The 21,635-nt window shown below is 51.4% G+C and overlaps 1 protein-coding gene across 9 annotated transcripts in view; it reads right to left on the bottom strand.

Annotated features, from left to right (window-relative positions):
* LOC138647057 (von Willebrand factor C domain-containing protein 2-like) overlaps positions 1-19,936 on the bottom strand; it is a 45,888-nt gene extending 25,952 nt beyond the window's left edge. For all 9 annotated transcript variants that reach the window (XR_011314858.1, XR_011314854.1, XR_011314855.1 and 6 more), the window contains exon 1: positions 16,117-19,936. Coding sequence is in view for 1 of the 9 variants with exons in the window: in XM_069735859.1 (XP_069591960.1) it covers positions 16,117-16,437 (321 nt within the window). In the remaining 8 variants the exon portion in view is untranslated. The remainder of the gene's footprint in view (positions 1-16,116) is intronic.
* Between the last annotated feature and the right edge of the window lie 1,699 nt (positions 19,937-21,635).

Below are 21,635 nucleotides of genomic sequence, written 5' to 3'. Positions count from 1 at the left end.
AAATGTAATGTAACTAATTGCACTACGTGCAGACATCTTACCACCGTCAAGTTTTTTGGTACCGGAGGAAATAAAAATCAATACAAAATTCAAACATTTATAAACTGTAATACACGATTTGTAGTCTACAAAATTGAATGTACGATTTGTGACAAATCATATATCGGGTGTACTACTCGGAAATTAAAAAACCGCATATCGGAACACTTGTATGACATCAAATGCACTACAAATAATAGTCGCACCATTTCCTCGGTGGCGAGGCATTTTATTGATTTTCATTCCCGCAATACAGCTTCTTTAAAAGTAATAGATATTGAGAAAAATAAAAAACCTCCGCGCGGTGGGGATATTCACAGAGCGTTACTTACCAGAGAAGCGTTCTGGATCTTTAATCTAGGTACAAGGTTTCCAGGTGGTTTGAACAAACGAAATGAACTAATGTTTCATTACTAGCAATGTCCCTCCCTCTGTATTTCTTCATTTTCTTTATGTCTTTATTCTTATTCATTGTGCATTGTTTATTGTTCATTATCTATTGTATATATCCTTCTGCACATTATTGTTTTGAATTTATTGGGTACATTTGTGAATTTTTATTTTTTTTTTTAACCTATGTATCACATGACATTTTTCTAGCATTTGATTGGTGCTATATTGTATATATACCGGATATGTCATTTAGCAGATCAGCTGTGATAAAGACCGCTTGGTCGAAACACGTCGCTCGCCTTACTATGTGTATGATGCCGTCCCAGGAGTTGTCTCCTTATTTTAATATGTTGGATTAAACTTTTATATTTTATTTGGAAGCTGGATCATCTTTTCGTTTTTTTGGGCTAAATGTAGCGGGACGAAAGAGACCGAAAAGCCCTCTACTTAAAGGAAATACATAGTGGATGCTTTCCTGAAACGGAAAGTACTTGCAAACAGCATAATACAAAGAATAGCAGGTTTACCCAGAATCCTTTGCAGTAGGCGGAGCTATGCAAATCATCTCTTTCCACCCCAGTCTAATCCACAGCGCTTGGAACCGCCAATCGTGCAATGCTGCGGATTAGTTTCTAAATTTACACAGCCAACCAATTCCTACCTGTGGACACGTGTTTCGGGCTTTAGTCCCTCATCAGCACAGGGCTGGAATTGGTTGGCTGTATGGAGTGGGGCTCGGTGAGCAAGCGATACATATATGCTTAGGCTAGTCACCTTAGGCTGTGTAAATTTAGAAACTAATCCGCAGCATTGCACGCTTGGCGGTTCCAAGCGCTGTGGATTAGACTGGGGTGGAAAGAGATGATTTGCATAGCTCCGCCTACTGCAAAGGATTCTGGGTAAACCTGCTATTCTTTGTATTATGCTGCTTGCAAGTACTTTCCGTTTCAGGAAAGCATCCACTATGTATTTCCTTTAAGTAGAGGGCTTTTCGGTCTCTTTCGTCCCGCTACATTTAGCCCAACTTGGGTCTCTCCCTAAGGTGGCTAGCATATATGTATCGCTTGCTCACCGAGCCCCACTCCATACAGCCAACCAATTCCAGCCCTGTGCTGATGAGGGCCTAAAGCCCGAAACACGTGTCCACAGGTAGGAATTGGTTGGCTATGTAAATTTAGAAACTAATCCGCAGCATTGCACGCTTGGCGGTTCCAAGCGCTGTGGATTAGACTGGGGTGGAAAGAGATGATTTGCATAGCTCTGCCTACTGCAAAGGATTCTGGGTAAACCTGTTATTCTTTGTATTATGCTGCTTGCAAGTACTTTCCGTTTCAGGAAAGCATCCAGTATGTATTTCCACAATGAATCTCAGAGATAACTCTACTAGTCCATCTATCAGGGACAAACAGTTTCTCCGCTGGGCAACGGTCAGGTCTATCAGCCTGAAATTTTTGCAGCACCCGCCGCAAATCAGGGGAGATGGCAGACAAAATTACCCCCTCTTTGAGAATACCCGCCGGCTCAGGAACACCCGGAGAGTCAGGCACAAAACTCCTTGACAGGGCATCAGCCTTCACATTCTTAGAGCCCGGAAGGTACGAAACCACAAAATCAAAACGGGAGAAAAATAACGACCATCGAGCCTGTCTCGGATTCAATCGTTTGGCAGACTCAAGATAAGTCAAATTCTTGTGATCTGTCAAGACCACCACGCGATGCTTGGCTCCTTCCAGCCAATGACGCCACTCCTCGAATGCCCACTTCATGGCCAACAATTCACGATTACCAACATCATAATTATGCTCAGCAGGCGAAAACTTTCTAGAAAAGAAGGCACAGGGTTTCATCACCGAGCCATCAGAACTTCTTTGCGACAAAACAGCCCCTGCTCCAATCTCAGAAGCATCAACCTCAACCTGAAACGGGAGCGAAACATCTGGCTGGCACAACACAGGAGCAGAAGAAAAACGACGCTTCAACTCCTGAAAAGCCTCCACAGCTGCAGAAGACCAATTGACCACATCAGCACCTTTCTTGGTCAAATCAGTCAACGGTTTAGCAACAGTAGAAAAATTAGCGATGAAGCGGCGATAAAAATTAGCAAAGCCCTGGAACTTTTGCAGGCTCTTCACAGATGTCGGCTGAGTCCAATCGTAAATGGCCTGGACTTTAACAGGGTCCATCTCGATAGTAGAAGGGGAAAAAATGAAACCCAAAAATGAAACCTTCTGAACTCCAAAGAGACACTTTGACCCCTTCACAAACAAGGAATTCGCACGAAGGACCTGGAACACCATTCTGACCTGCTTCACATGAGACTCCCAATCATCCGAAAAGACCAAAATATCATCCAAATACACAATCAGGAATTTATCCAGGTACTCTCGGAAGATGTCATGCATAAAGGACTGAAATACTGATGGAGCATTGGAAAGCCCGAATGGCATAACCAGGTACTCAAAATGGCCCTCGGGCGTATTAAATGCTGTTTTCCAGTCATCGCCCTGTTTAATACGCACAAGATTATACGCACCACGAAGATCCATCTTGGTGAACCAACTAGCCCCTTTAATACGAGCAAACAAATCAGACAGCAACGGCAAAGGATACTGAAATTTGACTGTAATTTTATTAAGAAGGCGGTAATCAATACAAGGTCTCAGCGAACCATCCTTCTTGGCCACAAAAAAGAACCCTGCTCCTAACGGTGACGACGACGGGCGAATATGGCCTTTCTCCAAGGATTCCTTTATATAACTCAGCATAGCGGCGTGTTCTGGCACAGATAAATTGAACAATCGGCCCTTAGGAAACTTACTACCAGGAATCAAATTAATTGCACAATCGCAATCCCTATGAGGAGGTAGGGCACTGGCTTTGGGCTCATCAAATACATCCCGATAATCCGACAAAAACTCTGGAACTTCAAAAGGAGTGGAATACGAAATAGACAAAAATGGAACATCACCATGTACCCCCTGGCAACCCCAGCTGGACATAGACATAGATTTCCAGTCCAATACTGGATTATGAACCTGTAGCCATGGCAACCCCAAAACGACCACATCATGCAGATTATGCAACACCAGAAAGCGGAAATCCTCCTGATGTGTAGGAGCCATGCACATGGTCAATTGAGTCCAGTACTGAGGCATATTCTTGGCCAAAGGCGTAGCATCAATTCCTCTCAATGGAATAGGATACTGCAAGGGCTCCAAGAAAAAAACACAGCGCCTAGCAAACTCCAAGTCCATCAAATTCAGGGCAGCGCCTGAATCCACAAATGCCATAACAGAATAGGATGACAAAGAACAAATCAGAGTAACGGACAATAGAAATTTAGACTGTACCGTACCAATGGTGGCAGACCTAGCGAACCGCTTAGTGCGCTTAGGACAATCGGAGATAGCATGAGTGGAATCACCACAGTAAAAACATAGCCCATTCCGACGTCTGTGTTCTTGCCGTTCAGCTCTGGTCAAAGTCCTATCACATTGCATAGGCTCAGGCCTATGCTCAGATAGTACCGCCAAATGGTGCACAGCTTTACGCTCACGCAAGCGTCGATCGATCTGAATGGCCAAGGACATAGACTCATTCAGACCAGCAGGCGTGGGAAATCCCACCATGACATCCTTAAGGGCTTCAGAGAGACCCTTTCTGAAGATTGCTGCCAGGGCACATTCATTACACTGAGTGAGCACAGACCACTTTCTAAACTTCTGACAATAATGATCTTTACTTGTTGAACAGGGTCACCTGAGGAGCGAGGTTTCAAGGCAAGAAACAATTTACAATTATTTTTGATATTCAAGTACTTAGATCTATCACCAAAAAACAAATCAGGAATTGGAATCCTAGGCTCTAACATCGGATTCTGAACCACAAAATCTTGAATGTTTTGTACCCTTTTAGTGAGATTATCCATCCAAGAGGACAGACCTTGAATGTCCATGTTTACACCTGTGTCCTGAACCACCCAGAGGTAAAGGGGAAAAGAGAGACAAAACACACTGCAAAGAAAAAAAAATGGTCTCAGAACTTCTCTTATCCCTCTATTGAGATGCATTAGTACTTTGGACCACCTGTACTGTTATGACCTGGTGGTCAGGACAATAATGAACCTGGTGGTTAAGAGCACACGGAATGACCTGATAGTTACTGATAATAAAGGACGAGCTCTGGGACGTGGGAACTCTGCTGACCGCAATCCCTAATCCTATCAAACACACTAGAAATAGCCGTGGATTGTGCCTAACGCTCCCTATGCAACTCGGCACAGCCTAAGGAACTAGCTAGCCCTGAAGATAGAAAAATAAAGCCTACCTTGCCTCAGAGAAATTCCCCTAAAGGAAAAGGCAGCCCCCCACATATAATGACTGTGAGTAAAGATGAAAATACAAACACAGAGATGAAATAGATTTAGCAAAGTGAGGCCCGACTTACTGAACAGACCGAGGATAGGAAAGGTTACTTTGCAGTCAGCACAAAAACCTACAAAAACACCACGCAGAGGGCGCAAAAAGACCCTCCGCACCGACTCACGGTGCGGAGGCGCTCCCTCTGCGTCCCAGAGCTTCCAGCAAGCAAGACAACAATAAAAATAGCAAGCTGGACAGAAAAATAGCAAACCAAAGAAATACAAGCTGGAACTTAGCTTCTGCTGGGAAGACAGGTCACAAGAACGATCCAGGAGTGAACTAGACCAATACTGGAACATTGACAGGTGGCATGGAGCAAAGATCTAAGTGGAGTTAAATAGAGCAGCCAGCTAACGAATTAACCTCGTCACCTGTGGAAGGAAACTCAGAAACACCCACCAGAGGAAGTCCATGGACAGAACCAGCCGAAGTACCATTCATGACCACAGGAGGGAGCCCGACAACAGAATTCACAACAGGGGCGCTTCTAATGGACTTTACGCCGCACAGCTTCCACAGTTGGTTGGTCACCTCTGCTGTAAACTGGGTACCCTGGTCTGAGATAATCTCCCGGGGAAATCCAACCCGTGAGAAAACCTGGAGCAGGGCAGCCGCCACTGTCTCTGCCAGTATGTTAGGTAACGCAACCGCCTCTGGATACCGTGTGGCATAATCTACCACTGTCAATATATACCTTTTCCCTGACGGACTGGTTTTGGCTAACGGCCCTATCAGATCGACCACTATTCGGCTAAATGGTTCCTCCACAATGGGGAGGGGGCGTAATTTGGCCTTGCATCGATCTCCCCTCTTGCCAATGCGCTGGCAACTGTCACAGGTCTGGCAGTATTGACGAACATCATAGGTTACCCCCGGCCAAAAGAAGTTTTGTGTCAGACGATGCCTGGTGCGACTGACGCCGAAGTGCCCGGCCAAGGGTATGTCATGAGAGATTCGCAGTAACTCCTGCCTATACTTCTTGGGAACTACCAGATGTCGTTTTATAGTGGGGCTCGTCCCTGTGTGGTGCTGCTCTGTGATCCGGTAGAGGAGTCCCTGCTTCCATATAAACTGTTCCCCTTCCAGTACCCCTCTCCCCTCCTGTGCCTTCCCACGATATCCCTCCAATGAAGGATCCTCAAGTAACTCCCTCTTAAATTCATCTGGGGTGGCCCAAGAAATGTGTCTGTCTATGGGAATACGTGTAGGGCTGGGATGTCTTACCTGGGCCTGCTCTGAGTGTGATTCCGCCTCCGCAGCTCGAGCTTGTCTCCGGGTGGTCACAGGATATGTCTCAACCAGAGGGGCAACCGAGAAGGCAGACAACATGGGCCCCAAGTCATTTCCCAGCAAAACGTCTGCAGGCAAATCCTCCATCAAGCTGACCTCAACAAGGCCATCCCCAACTCCTCAGTTCAGGTGAATCCTGGCAGTGGGCAGTCGATGTATGGCTCCCCCTGCTATACGGACTGCCACTGTCCGGTCCGTCTTCTCTTGGTCCCGGACGAGATGAGGCTTCACAAGGGTCAAAGTTGCTCCGGAATCTCTTAGTCCCTGCATACGTTTCCCATTAACCCACACGACGTGTAGATGCTGTTGTCGATTATCTGCCCGGGCTGCCTGCACGGGGTCTACTTCATGCAGCACTTCCTCCATGTCTTCCACCCCTTGGTTAGTTGTAGCCCCCAATGCCGGGTCAGCTTCACCTTGGTAGCAGTGTACAGCGGCCCGGCGGAAGGTAGCTGTTCCCGCCTTTGGCCACTGGGTATGCTGAGTCCGGTTGGGACATTGTCTTTGCAGGTGGCCCAGCTGACGGCAGGTGTGGCATCGCGCCCCAGGGAAACTGTGGTAGGCTGGGTTTCTAGCTGGTCCCCCTACAATCTTCGGTGGTTTGGGGCCCTCCAGGTCCATGGGCAGACCCCTAGTGACCATCTTTGATCCTGACAACTGAGGCCTCCTGGCATCATGATGTTCATCGGCCAGACGAGCGGCTTCCTCAAGAGTCATTGGCCGCCTGTCCCGAAGCCATTCCTGTGTCTCGGGGTTTAGTCCATTAAATAATCGTTCTAACAAGAAGAGCTGGAGGACGTCCTCTTTAGTGGCTGCTTGGCTCCCCTGTACCCACTGTAGCAGTGACCGCCGTAATTTACAGGCCCATTCAGCGTGGGTATCGGTTACTCGTTTTATAAGTCTTCGGAACTTTTGGCGGTATGCCTCTGGTGTCAGCGCATACCGGGGCAAGATCACCTCTTTGATCCGCTCATAGTCCATACAGTCCTCATCAGGTACCGTGCGGTAGGCGTCCGCTGCCCGGCCTGTCAGCTTGCTGGCCAGAATCTGAACTCGTTCCTCCGCCTTTACTTGATGAAGGGCACACTGCCGCTCAAAGTCCTGCAGAAAGCCATCAATGTCTTCCTCTGCCTCCCCCAACTGTCGGAAGGCATTATACTGGATCTTTTTGTGGCTTACTGTTGAAGGTACCTGGGCGGAAGCCAAAGCTCCCCCTGCTCGCTTACTCTCCTCTCTCCGCTCCGCCATCTCCATCTTGGCCAGCTCCACTTTGGTCCGTTCTGCCATCTCCATCTTGGCCAGTTCCACTTTGGTCCGTTCTGCCATCTCCATCTTGGCCAGCTCTATCCTGGTCCGCTCGGCCATCTCTTCCTTCAGATCAGCACGCACATCAGCCATCACCTCTCGTATGATGTCTACTGCAGGGTTTGGGCCATAGAACGCCAGTCTGTTCTTTACCTCCCTCTGGAATTCAGTCTCCTCCACGTTCACATTGGGGGGCGCTGCACTGTCGTGTTCCATGATGGCTGCTATCAAATCCGCTTTTGTTTTGTTGCTGGCGATTAACCCTCGGGCTTCCACCAGATCTTTTAATGTAGTCCTCTTTAACTTCTGGTAGTTGTCTTCAATTCATTCCTTTCCTCCTGTAGAAGGGGTATCAGATCCCGCTGTCCGCCACCAGTGTAATGGGGTCTAACAAGCTGGGGTACCTCTTTCAGTACCACCCCGTGTTTCAGGAGGTCCACGCTGCTTTTGCTGGATTCTGAATGAAGGACGCTGGCTGGAATTCCTTGGTTACATGAGAGCATATAAAAGCTGACTGCTACCCCACGTATTTCCAGTCTAAAAGAACAACCTTTATTTTCAGCACACAGAATATATAACACAGATACAAAGGACAGGCCAATAGGAACACAGGAGGCCAGACATACATTACAATAGCCGCAGGGGGCTGGAGCCTGCCGCTATTTACTGTGGGAATTACAAAGGTGGGGGGAGGTCAGAAAGAGAATATCTTGTCCAGGGGCACAGCCTGTGGACTGATGCATTTCACATGGAAACTATTATACATACATATACTGCATAACATTCTTGGTGCTGGGGGGTTCTGTAACATGCACCCCTCAAGGTTCTCAAAACCACATTCAAGAAGTTTATTAACCCTTCCGGTGCTTCACAGGAATTTTTTGAATATTTTTTAAAAAAATGAACATTTTACTTTTTTTTTCACACAAAATTTACTTCAGCTCCAATTTGTTTTATTTTACCAAGGGTAACAGGAGAAATTGGACCCCAAAAGTTGTTGTATAATTTGTCCGGAGTACAATGATACACCATATGTGGGGGTAAACCACTGTTTGGGCGCACAGCAGAGCTCGGAAGGAGTTCCGTTTTTTACTTTTTCAACGCAGAATTGTATGGATGGAGATTGGACGTCATGTTGTGTTTGCAGAGCCCCTGATGTGCCTAAACAGTGGAAACCTCCCAATTCTAACTCCAACCCTAACCCCAACACACCCCTAACCTTAATCCCAACCCTAACCATACCCCTAACCCCAACACACCCCTAACCTTAATCCCAACCCTAACCATACCCCTAACCCGAACACACCCCTAACCCTAATCCCAACCCTAACCATACCCCTAACCCGAACACACCCCTAACCCTAATCCAAACCCCAACGCACCCCTAACCCCTGCGATATTCACCTGTCCCCGTTCCACCGCGCGGCTCTGTCTTCTGCGTCCTCTGGCTGTGACATTCTGGTCAGAGGGTGCGTTGATGTGTTTAGTGCACGCTCCCTGCCTGAACAGTCACTGCAGAGACCCGGCAGACACAGTGGCGTGCGGCAGTGGAATGGGGACAGGTGAATATCACAAGTACCGGTGTCCTGAGCTAGCGGCAACAACACCTGGCTCCCAGCGATGAGAGGCATGTCTTTTTTTTTTAATCACAGCAGTGCATATGGGGCATATTATTCTACGGAGCGCACCTTATGGGGCCATCAACCTTTGTGCAGCATTATATGGGGCATATTTTAATATGGAGCATCTTATGGGGCCATCATGAACTGTATGGAGCATTATATGGGGCTCCTGATTCAATATGGATATTCAAAAACACTTAACCTACTGATGTCTCAATTAATTTTACTGTTATTGGTATCTATTTTTATTTTTGAAATTTACTGGTAGCTGCTGCATTTTCCACCCTAGGCTTATACTTGAGTCAATACGTTTTTCCAGTTTTTTGTGGCAAAATTATGGGGGGGTCGGCTTATACTCGGGTCGGCTTATACTCAGGTATATACCGTAACACATTTTATTGCAACCTAAAAATCCAGATGGTGGACTCCAAAAAAGTAAAAAGTACAGACTTGTGTAATTCTTACAGACACGGATAATTCAACGTTTCGGCTTTCAAGCCTTTCTCAAGAAATGTCTAACTGACGTTCTTTCCGCTTTGCACCAATAGCATGGTGCATTAGGGCAGAATGGGGCAGGCTTGGAAGGTATAAGGCGCATTCAGGAGCGCGCTCAGTCATTTAGTCCTGGCTGGAGAAGTTGTCATGTCGTTCTGGGCCAGATGAAAAAGATGGGAAAAGTGAGCGACCCAAATCAGAAAGAATGTCAGCTAGACAGACATTTCTTGGCAAAGGCTTGATAGCCGAAACGTTGAATTATATGTGTCTGTAAGAAGTACACAAGCCTGTACTTTTTACTTTTATGGAGTCCACCATCTGGATTTTTAAGTTGCAATAAAATTTGTTAAATTTCACCTTAGTGTGCCGGAGGTGATTTTTTTTATGTATTCTTAGAGTGGGATCAGTAGCCCAAAATCATCACTTATTCAAATCTGTTAAAAAATCTGCGGTTTGCCAACTTGGATGCTTGGATGCCAAGACATTTGTCCATCCAGTTCAGCCTATATTCCATCATAATAAATCCCCAGATCTACGTCCTTCTACAGAACCTAATTGTATGATACAATATTGTTCTGCTCCAGGAAGACATCCAGGCCTCTCTTGAACCCCTCGACTGAGTTCTGATGCCAAGAAACTATTTTGGCCAGGCTGGAGGGACCTGGGTTTGATGCGGGGGATCAATATGTATGTAATGGTGGTGTGTAATCAGTGCCCCAAAGGAATTTAACCCCTGAAAAACATCAGTTACTTATTCAAACCTTCGGCTTGTGTATGATGTAGAGGTGGGTGCCCTTCAGCTTGTGTATGACGTAGAGGTGGGTGCCCTTCAGCTTGTGTATGATGTAGAGGTGGGTGCCCTTCAGCTTGTGTATGAGGTAGAGGTGGGTGCCCTTCAGCTTGTGTATGACGTAGAGGTGGGTGCCCTTCGGCTTGTGTATGATGTAGAGGTGGGTGCCCTTCAGCTTGTGTATGATGTAGAGGTGGGTGCCCTTCAGCTTGTGTATGACGTAGAGGTGGGTGCCCTTCAGCTTGTGTATGACGTAGAGGTGGGTGCCCTTCAGCTTGTGTATGACGTAGAGGTGGGTGCCCTTCGGCTTCTGTATGATGTAGAGGTGGGTGCCCTTCAGCTTGTGTATGATGTAGAGGTGGGTGCCCTTCAGCTTGTGTATGAGGTAGAGGTGGGTGCCCTTCAGCTTGTGTATGACGTAGAGGTGGGTGCCCTTCAGCTTGTGTATGAGGTAGAGGTGGGTGCCCTTCGGCTTGTGTATGAGGTAGAGGTGGGTGCCCTTCAGCTTGTGTATGACGTAGAGGTGGGTGCCCTTCGGCTTGTGTATGAGGTAGAGGTGGGTGCCCTTCAGCTTGTGTATGACGTAGAGGTGGGTGCCCTTCAGCTTGTGTATGAGGTAGAGGTGGGTGCCATTCAGCTTGTGTATGATGTAGAGGTGGGTGCCCTTCAGCTTGTGTATGAGGTAGAGGTGGGTGCCCTTCAGCTTCTGTATGACATAGAGGTGGGTGCCCTTCAGCTTGTGTATGATGTAGAGGTGGGTGCCCTTCAGCTTGTGTATGACGTAGAGGTGGGTGCCCTTCAGCTTGTGTATGACGTAGAGGTGGGTGCCCTTCAGCTTGTGTATGACGTAGAGGTGGGTGCCCTTCAGCTTGTGTATGAGGTAGAGGTGGGTGCCCTTCAGCTTGTGTATGACGTAGAGTTGGGTGCCCTTAAGCTTGTGTATGACGTAGAGGTGGGTGCCCTTCAGCTTGTGTATGAGGTAGAGGTGGGTGCCCTTCAGCTTGTGTATGACGTATAGGTGGGTGCCCTTAAGCTTGTGTATGAGGTAGAGGTGGGTGCCCATCAGCTTGTGTATGACGTAGAGGTGGGTGCAATTCAGCTTGTGTATGACGTAGAGGTGGGTGCCATTCAGCTTGTGTATGATGTAGAGGTGGGTGCCATTCAGCTTGTGTATGACGTAGAGGTGGGTGCCCTTCAGCTTGTGTATGACGTAGAGGTGGGTGCCCTTCAGCTTGTGTATGACGTATAGGTGGGTGCCCTTCAGCTTGTGTATGATGTAGAGGTGGGTGCCCTTCAGCTTGTGTATGATGTAGAGGTGGGTGCCCTTCAGCTTGTGTATGATGTAGAGGTGGGTGCCCATCAGCTTGTGTATGAGGTAGAGGTGGGTGCCATTCAGCTTGTGTATGACGTAGAGTTGGGTGCCATTCAGCTTATGTATGGCGTAGAGATGGGTGCCATTCAGCTTGTGTATGCGTAGAGGTGGGTGCCATTCAGCTTGTGTATGATGTAGAGGTGGGTGCCCTTCAGCTTGTGTATGATGTAGAGGTGGGTGCCCTTCAGCTTGTGTATGATGTAGAGGTGGGTGCCCTTCAGCTTGTGTATGACGTAGAGGTGGGTGCCCTTCAGTTTGTGTATGATGTAGAGGTGGGTGCCCTTCAGCTTGTGTATGACGTAGAGGTGGGTGCCCTTCAGCTTGTGTATGACGTAGAGGTGGGTGCCCTTCGGCTTCTGTATGATGTAGAGGTGGGTGCCCTTCAGCTTGTGTATGATGTAGAGGTGGGTGCCCTTCAGCTTGTGTATGAGGTAGAGGTGGGTGCCCTTCAGCTTGTGTATGACGTAGAGGTGGGTGCCCTTCGGCTTGTGTATGATGTAGAGGTGGGTGCCCTTCAGCTTGTGTATGATGTAGAGGTGGGTGCCCTTCAGCTTGTGTATGACGTAGAGGTGGGTGCCCTTCAGCTTGTGTATGACGTAGAGGTGGGTGCCCTTCAGTTTGTGTATGACGTAGAGGTGGGTGCCCTTCGGCTTGTGTATGAGGTAGAGGTGGGTGCCCTTCAGCTTCTGTATGACGTAGAGGTGGGTGCCCTTCGGCTTGTGTATGAGGTAGAGGTGGGTGCCCTTCGGCTTGTGTATGAGGTAGAGGTGGGTGCCCTTCAGCTTGTGTATGACGTAGAGGTGGGTGCCCTTCGGCTTGTGTATGAGGTAGAGGTGGGTGCCCTTCAGCTTGTGTATGACGTAGAGGTGGGTGCCCTTCAGCTTGTGTATGACGTAGAGGTGGGTGCCCTTCAGCTTGTGTATGACGTAGAGGTGGGTGCCCTTCAGCTTGTGTATGAGGTAGAGGTGGGTGCCATTCAGCTTGTGTATGATGTAGAGGTGGGTGCCCTTCAGCTTGTGTATGAGGTAGAGGTGGGTGCCCTTCAGCTTCTGTATGACATAGAGGTGGGTGCCCTTCAGCTTGTGTATGATGTAGAGGTGGGTGCCCTTCAGCTTGTGTATGATGTAGAGGTGGGTGCCCTTCAGCTTGTGTATGACGTAGAGGTGGGTGCCCTTCAGCTTGTGTATGACGTAGAGGTGGGTGCCCTTCAGCTTGTGTATGAGGTAGAGGTGGGTGCCCTTCAGCTTGTGTATGACGTAGAGTTGGGTGCCCTTAAGCTTGTGTATGACGTAGAGGTGGGTGCCCTTCAGCTTGTGTATGAGGTAGAGGTGGGTGCCCTTCAGCTTGTGTATGACGTATAGGTGGGTGCCTTTAAGCTTGTGTATGAGGTAGAGGTGGGTGCCCATCAGCTTGTGTATGACGTAGAGGTGGGTGCAATTCAGCTTGTGTATGACGTAGAGGTGGGTGCCATTCAGCTTGTGTATGATGTAGAGGTGGGTGCCATTCAGCTTGTGTATGACGTAGCGGTGGGTGCCCTTCAGCTTGTGTATGAGGTAGAGGTGGGTGCCCTTCAGCTTGTGTATGACGTAGAGGTGGGTGCCCTTCAGCTTGTGTATGACGTATAGGTGGGTGCCCTTCAGCTTGTGTATGATGTAGAGGTGGGTGCCCTTCAGCTTGTGTATGATGTAGAGGTGGGTGCCCTTCAGCTTGTGTATGATGTAGAGGTGGGTGCCCATCAGCTTGTGTATGAGGTAGAGGTGGGTGCCATTCAGCTTGTGTATGACGTAGAGTTGGGTGCCATTCAGCTTATGTATGGCGTAGAGATGGGTGCCATTCAGCTTGTGTATGCGTAGAGGTGGGTGCCATTCAGCTTGTGTATGATGTAGAGGTGGGTGCCCTTCAGCTTGTGTATGATGTAGAGGTGGGTGCCCTTCAGCTTGTGTATGACGTAGAGGTGGGTGCCCTTCAGCTTGTGTATGAGGTAGAGGTGGGTGCCCTTCAGCTTGTGTATGACGTAGCGGTGGGTGCCCTTCAGCTTGTGTATGAGGTAGAGGTGGGTGCCCTTCAGCTTGTGTATGACGTAGAGGTGGGTGCCCTTCAGCTTGTGTATGACGTAGAGGTGGGTGCCCTTCAGCTTGTGTATGTGGTAGAGGTGGGTGCCCTTCAGCTTGTGTATGATGTATAGGTGGGTGCCCTTCAGCTTGTGTGTGAGGTAGAGGTGGGTGCCCTTCAGCTTGTGTATGAGGTAGAGGTGGGTGCCATTCAGCTTGTGTATGATGTAGAGGTGGGTGCCCTTCAGCTTGTGTATGAGGTAGAGGTGGGTGCCCTTCAGCTTGTGTATGATGTAGCGGTGGGTGCCCTTCAGCTTGTGTATGAGGTAGAGGTGGGTGCCCTTCAGCTTGTGTATGACGTAGAGGTGGGTGCCCTTCGGCTTGTGTATGATGTAGAGGTGGGTGCCCTTCAGCTTGTGTATGACGTAGAGGTGGGTGCCCTTCAGCTTGTGTATGACGTAGAGGTGGGTGCCCTTCAGCTTGTGTATGATGTAGAGGTGGGTGCCCTTCAGCTTGTGTATGACGTACAGGTGGGTGCCCTTCAGCTTGTGTATGACGAAGAGGTTGGTGCCCTTCAGCTTGTGTATGACGTAGAGGTGGGTGCCCTTCGGCTTGTGTATGATGCAGAGGTGGGTGCCCATCAGCTTGTGTATGACGTAGAGGTGGGTGCCCTTCAGCTTGTGTATGACGTAGAGGTGGGTGCACTTCAGCTTCTGTATGACATAGAGGTGGGTGCCCTTCAGCTTGTGTATGAGGTAGAGGTGGGTGCCCTTCAGCTTGTGTATGACGTAGAGGTGGGTGCCCTTCAGCTTGTGTATGACGTAGAGGTGGGTGCCCTTCAGCTTGTGTATGTGGTAGAGGTGGGTGCCCTTCAGCTTGTGTATGAGGTAGAGGTGGGTGCCCATCAGCTTGTGTATGACGTAGAGGTGGGTGCCCTTCAGCTTGTGTATGAGGTAGAGGTGGGTGCCCTTCAGCTTGTGTATGACGTAGAGGTGGGTGCCCTTCAGCTTGTGTAAGACGTAGAGGTGGGTGCCCTTCAGCTTGTGTATGACGTAGAGGTGGGTGCCCTTCAGCTTCTGTATGACGTAGAGGTGGGTGCCCTTCAGCTTGTGTATGAGGTAGAGGTGGATGCCCTTCAGCTTGTGTATGACGTAGAGGTGGGTGCCCTTCAGCTTGTGTATGAGGTAGAGGTGGGTACACTTCAGCTTGTGTATGAGGTAGAGGTGGGTGCCCTTCAGCTTGTGTATGACGTAGAGGTGGGTGCCCTTCGGCTTGTGTATGAGGTAGAGGTGGGTGCCCTTCGGCTTGTGTATGACGTAGAGATGGGTGCCCTTCAGCTTGTGTATGACGTAGAGGTGGGTGCCCTTCAGCTTGTGTATGACGTAGAGGTGGGTGCCCTTCAGCTTGTGTAAGACGTAGAGGTGGGTGCCCTTCAGCTTGTGTATGACGTAGAGGTGGGTGCCCTTCAGCTTCTGTATGACGTAGAGGTGGGTGCCCTTCAGCTTGTGTATGAGGTAGAGGTGGATGCCCTTCAGCTTGTGTATGACGTAGAGGTGGGTGCCCTTCAGCTTGTGTATGAGGTAGAGGTGGGTACACTTCAGCTTGTGTATGAGGTAGAGGTGGGTGCGCTTCGGCTTGTGTATGACGTAGAGGTGGGTGCCCTTCAGCTTGTGTATGAGGTAGAGGTGGGTGCCCTTCAGCTTGTGTATGACGTAGAGGTGGGTGCCCTTCAGCTTGTGTATGACGTAGAGGTGGGTGCCCTTCAGCTTGTGTATGAGGTAGAGGTGGGTGCCCTTCAGCTTGTGTATGACGTAGAGGTGGGTGCCCTTCAGCTTGTGTATGACGTATAGGTGGGTGCCCTTCAGCTTGTGTATGACGTAGAGGTGGGTTCCCTTCAGCTTGTGTATGACGTAGAGGTGGGTGCCCTTCAGCTTGTGTATGAGGTAGAGGTGGGTTCCCTTCAGCTTGTGTATGACGTAGAGGTGGGTGCCCTTCAGCTTGTGTATGACGTAGCGGTGGGTGCCATTCAGCTTGTGTATGAGGTAGAGGTGGGTGCGCTTCAGCTTGTGTATGAGGTAGAGGTGGGTGTGCTTCAGCTTGAGTATGACTTACAGGTGGGTGCCCTTCAGGTTGTGTATGACGTAGAGGTGGGTGCCCTTCGGCTTGTATATAACGTGGGTTCTTCTCGGTGTATGTATGTTGGGGTATCTGTAGAAAGTTTTATCTGGTGTTGTTCTCGGCATATTCTCCGGCATGTTACAATCAGGGAAGCAGTAAACAGACCAAATAATGGGCAGAAAGGGAATTGCTCGGAGGGGTAAAACATGCACAAAGTTACCTGGAAGTGCTCCCCAAGTTCATACACTTCTCCTCTGTACTCACAGCCGATCTTCTCACAGCGTGGGCAGCAGTCCGTGGGGTAATGGCTGACGTGCATGCAGGCGGGTGGCAGAGCAGTGCACTCTGTCCTGGCACAGACTGGGCCCTCCGGGGTGCACTCACACTGGGTGCAGTGATCTGAGTCCAGAAAGTACCACTCCCCAACATAATAGATGCTGCCATTGGCCTCACAAGTGTTCACCTGAGGGTTCAAGGACAGGCTCACGTGCACAGAGAACAGCAAGCAAAGCAGGGAGGACGGTAGCCAGATATCTACCATTGTGCCCACAGTGGAAGTTTACACTAGACAAGGGCACAGAAATATGCAAAATCCTAAAAAGTGTTCCTTTTATGCCAGAATAACTCGGCAAATAGCAAAGTATGTCCAGGCAGGGTGGTGGTATCAGAGATGCCAGTATGTCCAGGCAGGGTGGTGGGATCAGAGGTGTCCTGTATGTCCAGGCAGGGTGATGGTATCGGCGATGCCGGTATGTCCAGGCAGGGTGGTGGGATCAGAGGTGATCGGTATGTCCAGGCAGGGTGGTGGTATCAGAAGTGTCCGGTATGTCCAGGCAGGGTGGTGGGATCAGAGGTGACCTGTATGTCCAGGCAGGGTAGTGGAATCAGAGGTGCCCGTTATGTCCAGGCAGGGTGGTGGCATCAGAGGTGCCCGATATGTCGACGCAGGGTGGTGGGATGAGAGGTGCCCGGTATGTCCAGGCAGGGTGGTAGTATCAGAAGTGCCCTGTATGTCCAGGCAGGGTGGTGGTATCAGAGGTGCCCGGTATGTCCAGGCAGGGTGGTGGGATGAGAGGTGCCCTGTATGTCCAGGCAGGGTAGTGGGATGAGAAGTGCCCTGTATGTCCAGGCAGGGTGGTGGTATCAGAGGTGACCTGTATGTCCAGGCAGGGTGGTGGTATCAGAAGTGTCCGGTATGTCCAGGCAGGGTGGTGGGATCAGAGGTGACCTGTATGTCCAGGCAGGGTGGTGGTATCAGAAGTGTCCGGTATGTCCAGGCAGGGTGGTGGGATCAGAGGTGACCTGTATGTCCAGGCAGTGTGGTGGGATCAGAGGTGCCCTGTATGTCCAGGGAGGGTGGAGGGATCAGAGGTGCCCGGTATGTCCAGGCAGGGTTGTGGTATCAGAGGTATCCTGTATGTCCAGGCAGGGTGGTGGGATCAGAAGTGCCCGGTATGTCCAGGCAGGGTGGTGGAATCAGAGGTATCCTGTATGTCCAGGCAGGGTGGTGGGATCAGAGGTGCCTGGTATGTCCAGGCAGAGTGGTAGTATCAGAAGTGCCCTGTATGTCCAGGCAGGGTGGTGGTATCAGAGGTGCCCGGTATGTCCAGGCAGGGTGGTGGGATGAGAGGTGCCCTGTATGTCCAGGCAGGGTAGTGGGATGAGAAGTGCCCTGTATGTCCAGGCAGGGTGGTGGTATCAGAGGTGACCTGTATGTCCAGGCAGGGTGGTGGTATCAGAAGTGTCCGGTACGTCCAGGCAGGGTGGTGGGATCAGAGGTGCCCGATATGTCGACGCAGGGTGGTGGGATCAGAGGTGCCCGGTATGTCCAGGCAGGGTGGTGGGATGAGAGGTGCCCGGTATGTCCAGGCAGGGTGGTAGTTTCAGAGGTGCCCGGTATGTCCAGGCAGGGTGGTGGTATCAGAGGTGTCCTGTATGTCCAGGCAGGGTGGTGGGATGAGAGGTGCCCTGTATGTCCAGGCAGGGTAGTGGGATGAGAGGTGCCCTGTATGTCCAGGCAGGGTAGTGGGATGAGAAGTGCCCTGTATGTCCAGGCAGGGTGGTGGTATCAGAGGTGACCTGTATGTCCAGGCAGGGTGGTGGTATCAGAAGTGTCCGGTTTGTCAAGGCAGGGTGGTGGGATCAGAGGTGCCCGGTATGTCCAGGCAGGGTGGTGGGATGAGAGGTGCCCTGTATGTCCAGGCAGGGTAGTGGGATGAGAAGTGCCCTGTATGTCCAGGCAGGGTGGTGGTATCAGAGGTGACCTGTATGTCCAGGCAGGGTGGTGGTATCAGAAGTGTCCGGTATGTCCAGGCAGGGTGGTGGGATCAGAGGTGACCTGTATGTCCAGGCAGGGTGGTGGGATCAGAGGTGCCCTGTATGTCCAGGCAGGGTGGAGGGATCAGAGGTGCCCGGTATGTCCAGGCAGGGTTGTGGTATCAGAAGTGCCCGGTATGTCCAGGCAGGGTGGTGGAATCAGAGGTATCCTGTATGTCAAGGCAGGGTGGTGGGATCAGAGGTGCCCTGTATGTCCAGGCAGGGTGGTGGGATCAGAAGTGCCCGGTATGTCCAGGCAGGGTGGTGGGATCAGAGGTGCCCTGTATGCCCAGGCAGGGTGGTGGGATCAGAAGTGCCTGGTATGTCCAGGCAGGGTGGTGGTATCAGAGGTGACCTGTATGTCCAGGCAGGGTGGTGGGATCAGAGGTGCCCTGTATGTCCAGGCAGGGTGGAGGGATCAGAGGTGCCCGGTATGTCCAGGCAGGGTGGTTGGATCAGAGGTGTCCTGTATGTCCAGGCAGGGTGGTGGTATCAGAAGTGCCCGATATATCCAGGAAGAGTGGTGGGATCAGAAGTGCCCTGTATGTCCAGGCAGGGTGGTGGGATCAGAGGTGCCCGGTATGTCAAGGGAGGGTGGTGGGATCAGAGGTAATCTGCATGTCCAGGCAGGGTGGTGGTATCAGAGGTGCCTGGTATGTCCAGGGAGGGTGGTGGGATCAGAGGTAATCTGTATGTCCAGGCAGGGTGGTGGGATTAGAGTTGCCCGATATGTCTACGCAGGGTGGTATCAGAGGTGACCTGTATGTCCAGGCAGGGTGGTGGGATCAGAGGTGTCCTGTATGTCCAGGCAGGGTGGTGGGATCAGAGGTGCCCGGTATGTCCAGGCAGGGTGGTGGGATCAGAGGTGCCCGGTATGTCCAGGCAGGGTGGTGGGATCAGAGGTGTCCTGTATGTCCAGGTAGGGTGGTGGCATCAGAGGTGTCCTGTATGTCCTGGCAGGGTGGTGGGATCAGAGGTGCCCTGTATGTCCAGGCAGGGTGGTGGTATCAGAGGTGCCCGGTATGTCCAGGCAGGGTGGTGGAATCAGAGGTGCCCTGTATGTCCAGGCAGGGTGGTGGTATCAGAGGTGCCTGGTATGTCCAGGCAGGGTGGTGGGATCAGAGGTGTCCTGTATGTCCAAACAGGGTGGTGGTATCAGAGGTGTCCGGTATATCCAGGCAGGGTGGTGGAATCAGAGGTGCCCGGTATGTCCAGGCAGGGTGGTGGTATCAGAGGTGACCTGTATGTCCAGGCAGGGTGGTGGAATCAGAGGTGTCCTGTATGTCCAGGCAGGATGGTGGTATGAGAGGTGTCCGGTATATCCAGGCAGGGTGGTGGGATCAGAGGTGTCCTGTATGTCCTGGCAGGGTGGTGGGATCAGAGGTGTTCTGTATGTCCAGGCAGGGTGGTGGTATCAGTGGTGACCTGTATGTCCAGGCAGGGTGGTGGGATCAGAGGGGTCCTGTATGTCCAGGCAGGGTGGTGGGATCAGAGGTGCCCGGTATGTCCAGGCAGGGTGGTGGTATCAGAGGTGCCCGGTATGTCCAGGCAAGGTGGTGGGATCAGAGGTGACCTGTATGTCCAGGCAGGGTGGTGGGATCAGAGGTGCCCTGTATGTCCAGGCAGGGTGGTGGGATCAGAGGTGTCCTGTATGTCCAGGCAGGGTGGTGGGATCAGAGGTGTCCTGTATGTCCAGGCAGGGTGGTGAGATCAGAGGTGTCCTGTATGTCCAGGCAGGGTGGTGGGATCAGAGGTGTCCTGTATGTCCAGGCAGGGTGGTGGGATCAGAGGTGTCCTGTATGTCCAGGCAGGGTGGTGGGATCAGAGGTATCCTGTATGTCCTGGCAGGGTGGTGGGATCAGAGGTGCCCTGTATGTCCAGGCAGGGTGGTGGGATCAGAGGTGCCCTGTATGTCCAGGCAGGGTGGTGGGATCAGAGGTGTCCTGTATGTCCAGGCAGGGTGGTGGGATCAGATGTGACCTGTATGTCCTGGCAGGGTGGTGAGATCAGAGGTGCCCTGTATGTCCAGGCAGGGTGGTGGGATCAGAGGTGCCCTGTATGTCCAGGCAGGATGGTGGGATCAGAGGTGACCTGTATGTCCTGGCAGGGTGGTGGGTTCAGAGGTGCCCTGTATGTCCAGGCAGGGTGGTGGGATCAGAGGTGCTCGGTATGTCCAGGCAGGGTGGTGGGATCAGAGGTGCCCGGTATGTCCAGGCAGGGTGGTGGGATCAGAGGTGCCCTGTATGTCCAGGCAGGGTGGTGGGATCAGAGGTGCCCGGTATGTCCAGGCAGGGTGGTGGGATCAGAGGTGTCCTGTATGTCCAGGCAGGGTGGTGGGATCAGAGGTGTCCTGTATGTCCAGGCAGGGTGGTGGGATCAGAGGTGTCCTGTATGTCCAGGCAGGGTGGTGGGATCAGAGGTGTCCTATATGTCCAGGCAGGGTGGTTGGATCGGAGGTGTCCTGTATGTCCAGGCAGGGTGGTTGGATCAGATGTGTCCTGTATGTCCAGGCAGGGTGGTGGGATCAGAGGTATCCTGTATGTCCAGGCAGTGTGGTGGGATCAGAGGTGTCCTGTATGTCCAGGCAGGGTGGTGGGATCAGAGGTGCCCGATATGTCCAGGGAGGGTGGTGGAATCAGAGGTGCCCTGTATGTCCAGGCAGGGTGGTGGTATCAGAGGTGTCCTGTATGTCCAGGCAGGGTGGTGGCATCAGAGGTGCCTGGTATGTCCAGGGAGGGTGGTGGGATCAGAGGTGTCCTGTATGTCCCGGCAGGGTGGTGGGATCAGAGGTGCCCGATATGTCCAGGCAGGGTGGTGGGATCAGAGGTGCCCTGTATGTCCAGGCAGGGTGGTGAGATCAGAGGTGTCCTGTATATCCAGGCAGGGTGGTGGGATCAGAGGTGACCTGTATGTCCAGGCAGGGTGGTGGGATCAGAAGTGCCCTGTATGTCCCGGCAGGGTGGAGGGATCAGAGGTGTCCTGTATGTCCAGGCAGGGTGGTGGGATCAGAGGTGACCTGTATGTCCAGGCAGGGTGGTGGGATCAGAGGTGACCTGTATGTCCAGGCAGGGTGGTGGGATCAGAAGTGCCCTGTATGTCCCGGCAGGGTGGAGGGATCAGAGGTGTCCTGTATGTCCAGGCAGGGTGGAGGGATCAGAGGTGCCCTGTATGTCCAGGCAGGGTGGAGGGATCAGAGGTGCCCTGTATGTCCAGGCAGGGTGGTGGGATCAGAGGTGACCTGTATGTCCAGGCAGGGTGGTGGGATCAGAAGTGCCCTGTATGTCCCGGCAGGGTGGAGGGATCAGAGGTGTCCTGTATGTCCAAGCAGGGTGGTGGGATCAGAGGTGTCCTGTATGTCCAGGCAGGGTGGTGGGATCAGAGGTGACCTGTATGTCCAGGCAGGGTGGTGGGATCAGAAGTGCC

Source organism: Ranitomeya imitator, chromosome 8 (assembly GCF_032444005.1).
Source record: "Ranitomeya imitator isolate aRanImi1 chromosome 8, aRanImi1.pri, whole genome shotgun sequence".
In the NCBI taxonomy this organism is placed as follows: Eukaryota; Metazoa; Chordata; class Amphibia; order Anura; family Dendrobatidae; genus Ranitomeya; species Ranitomeya imitator.
This window is presented reverse-complemented; position numbering and strand designations above follow the sequence as displayed.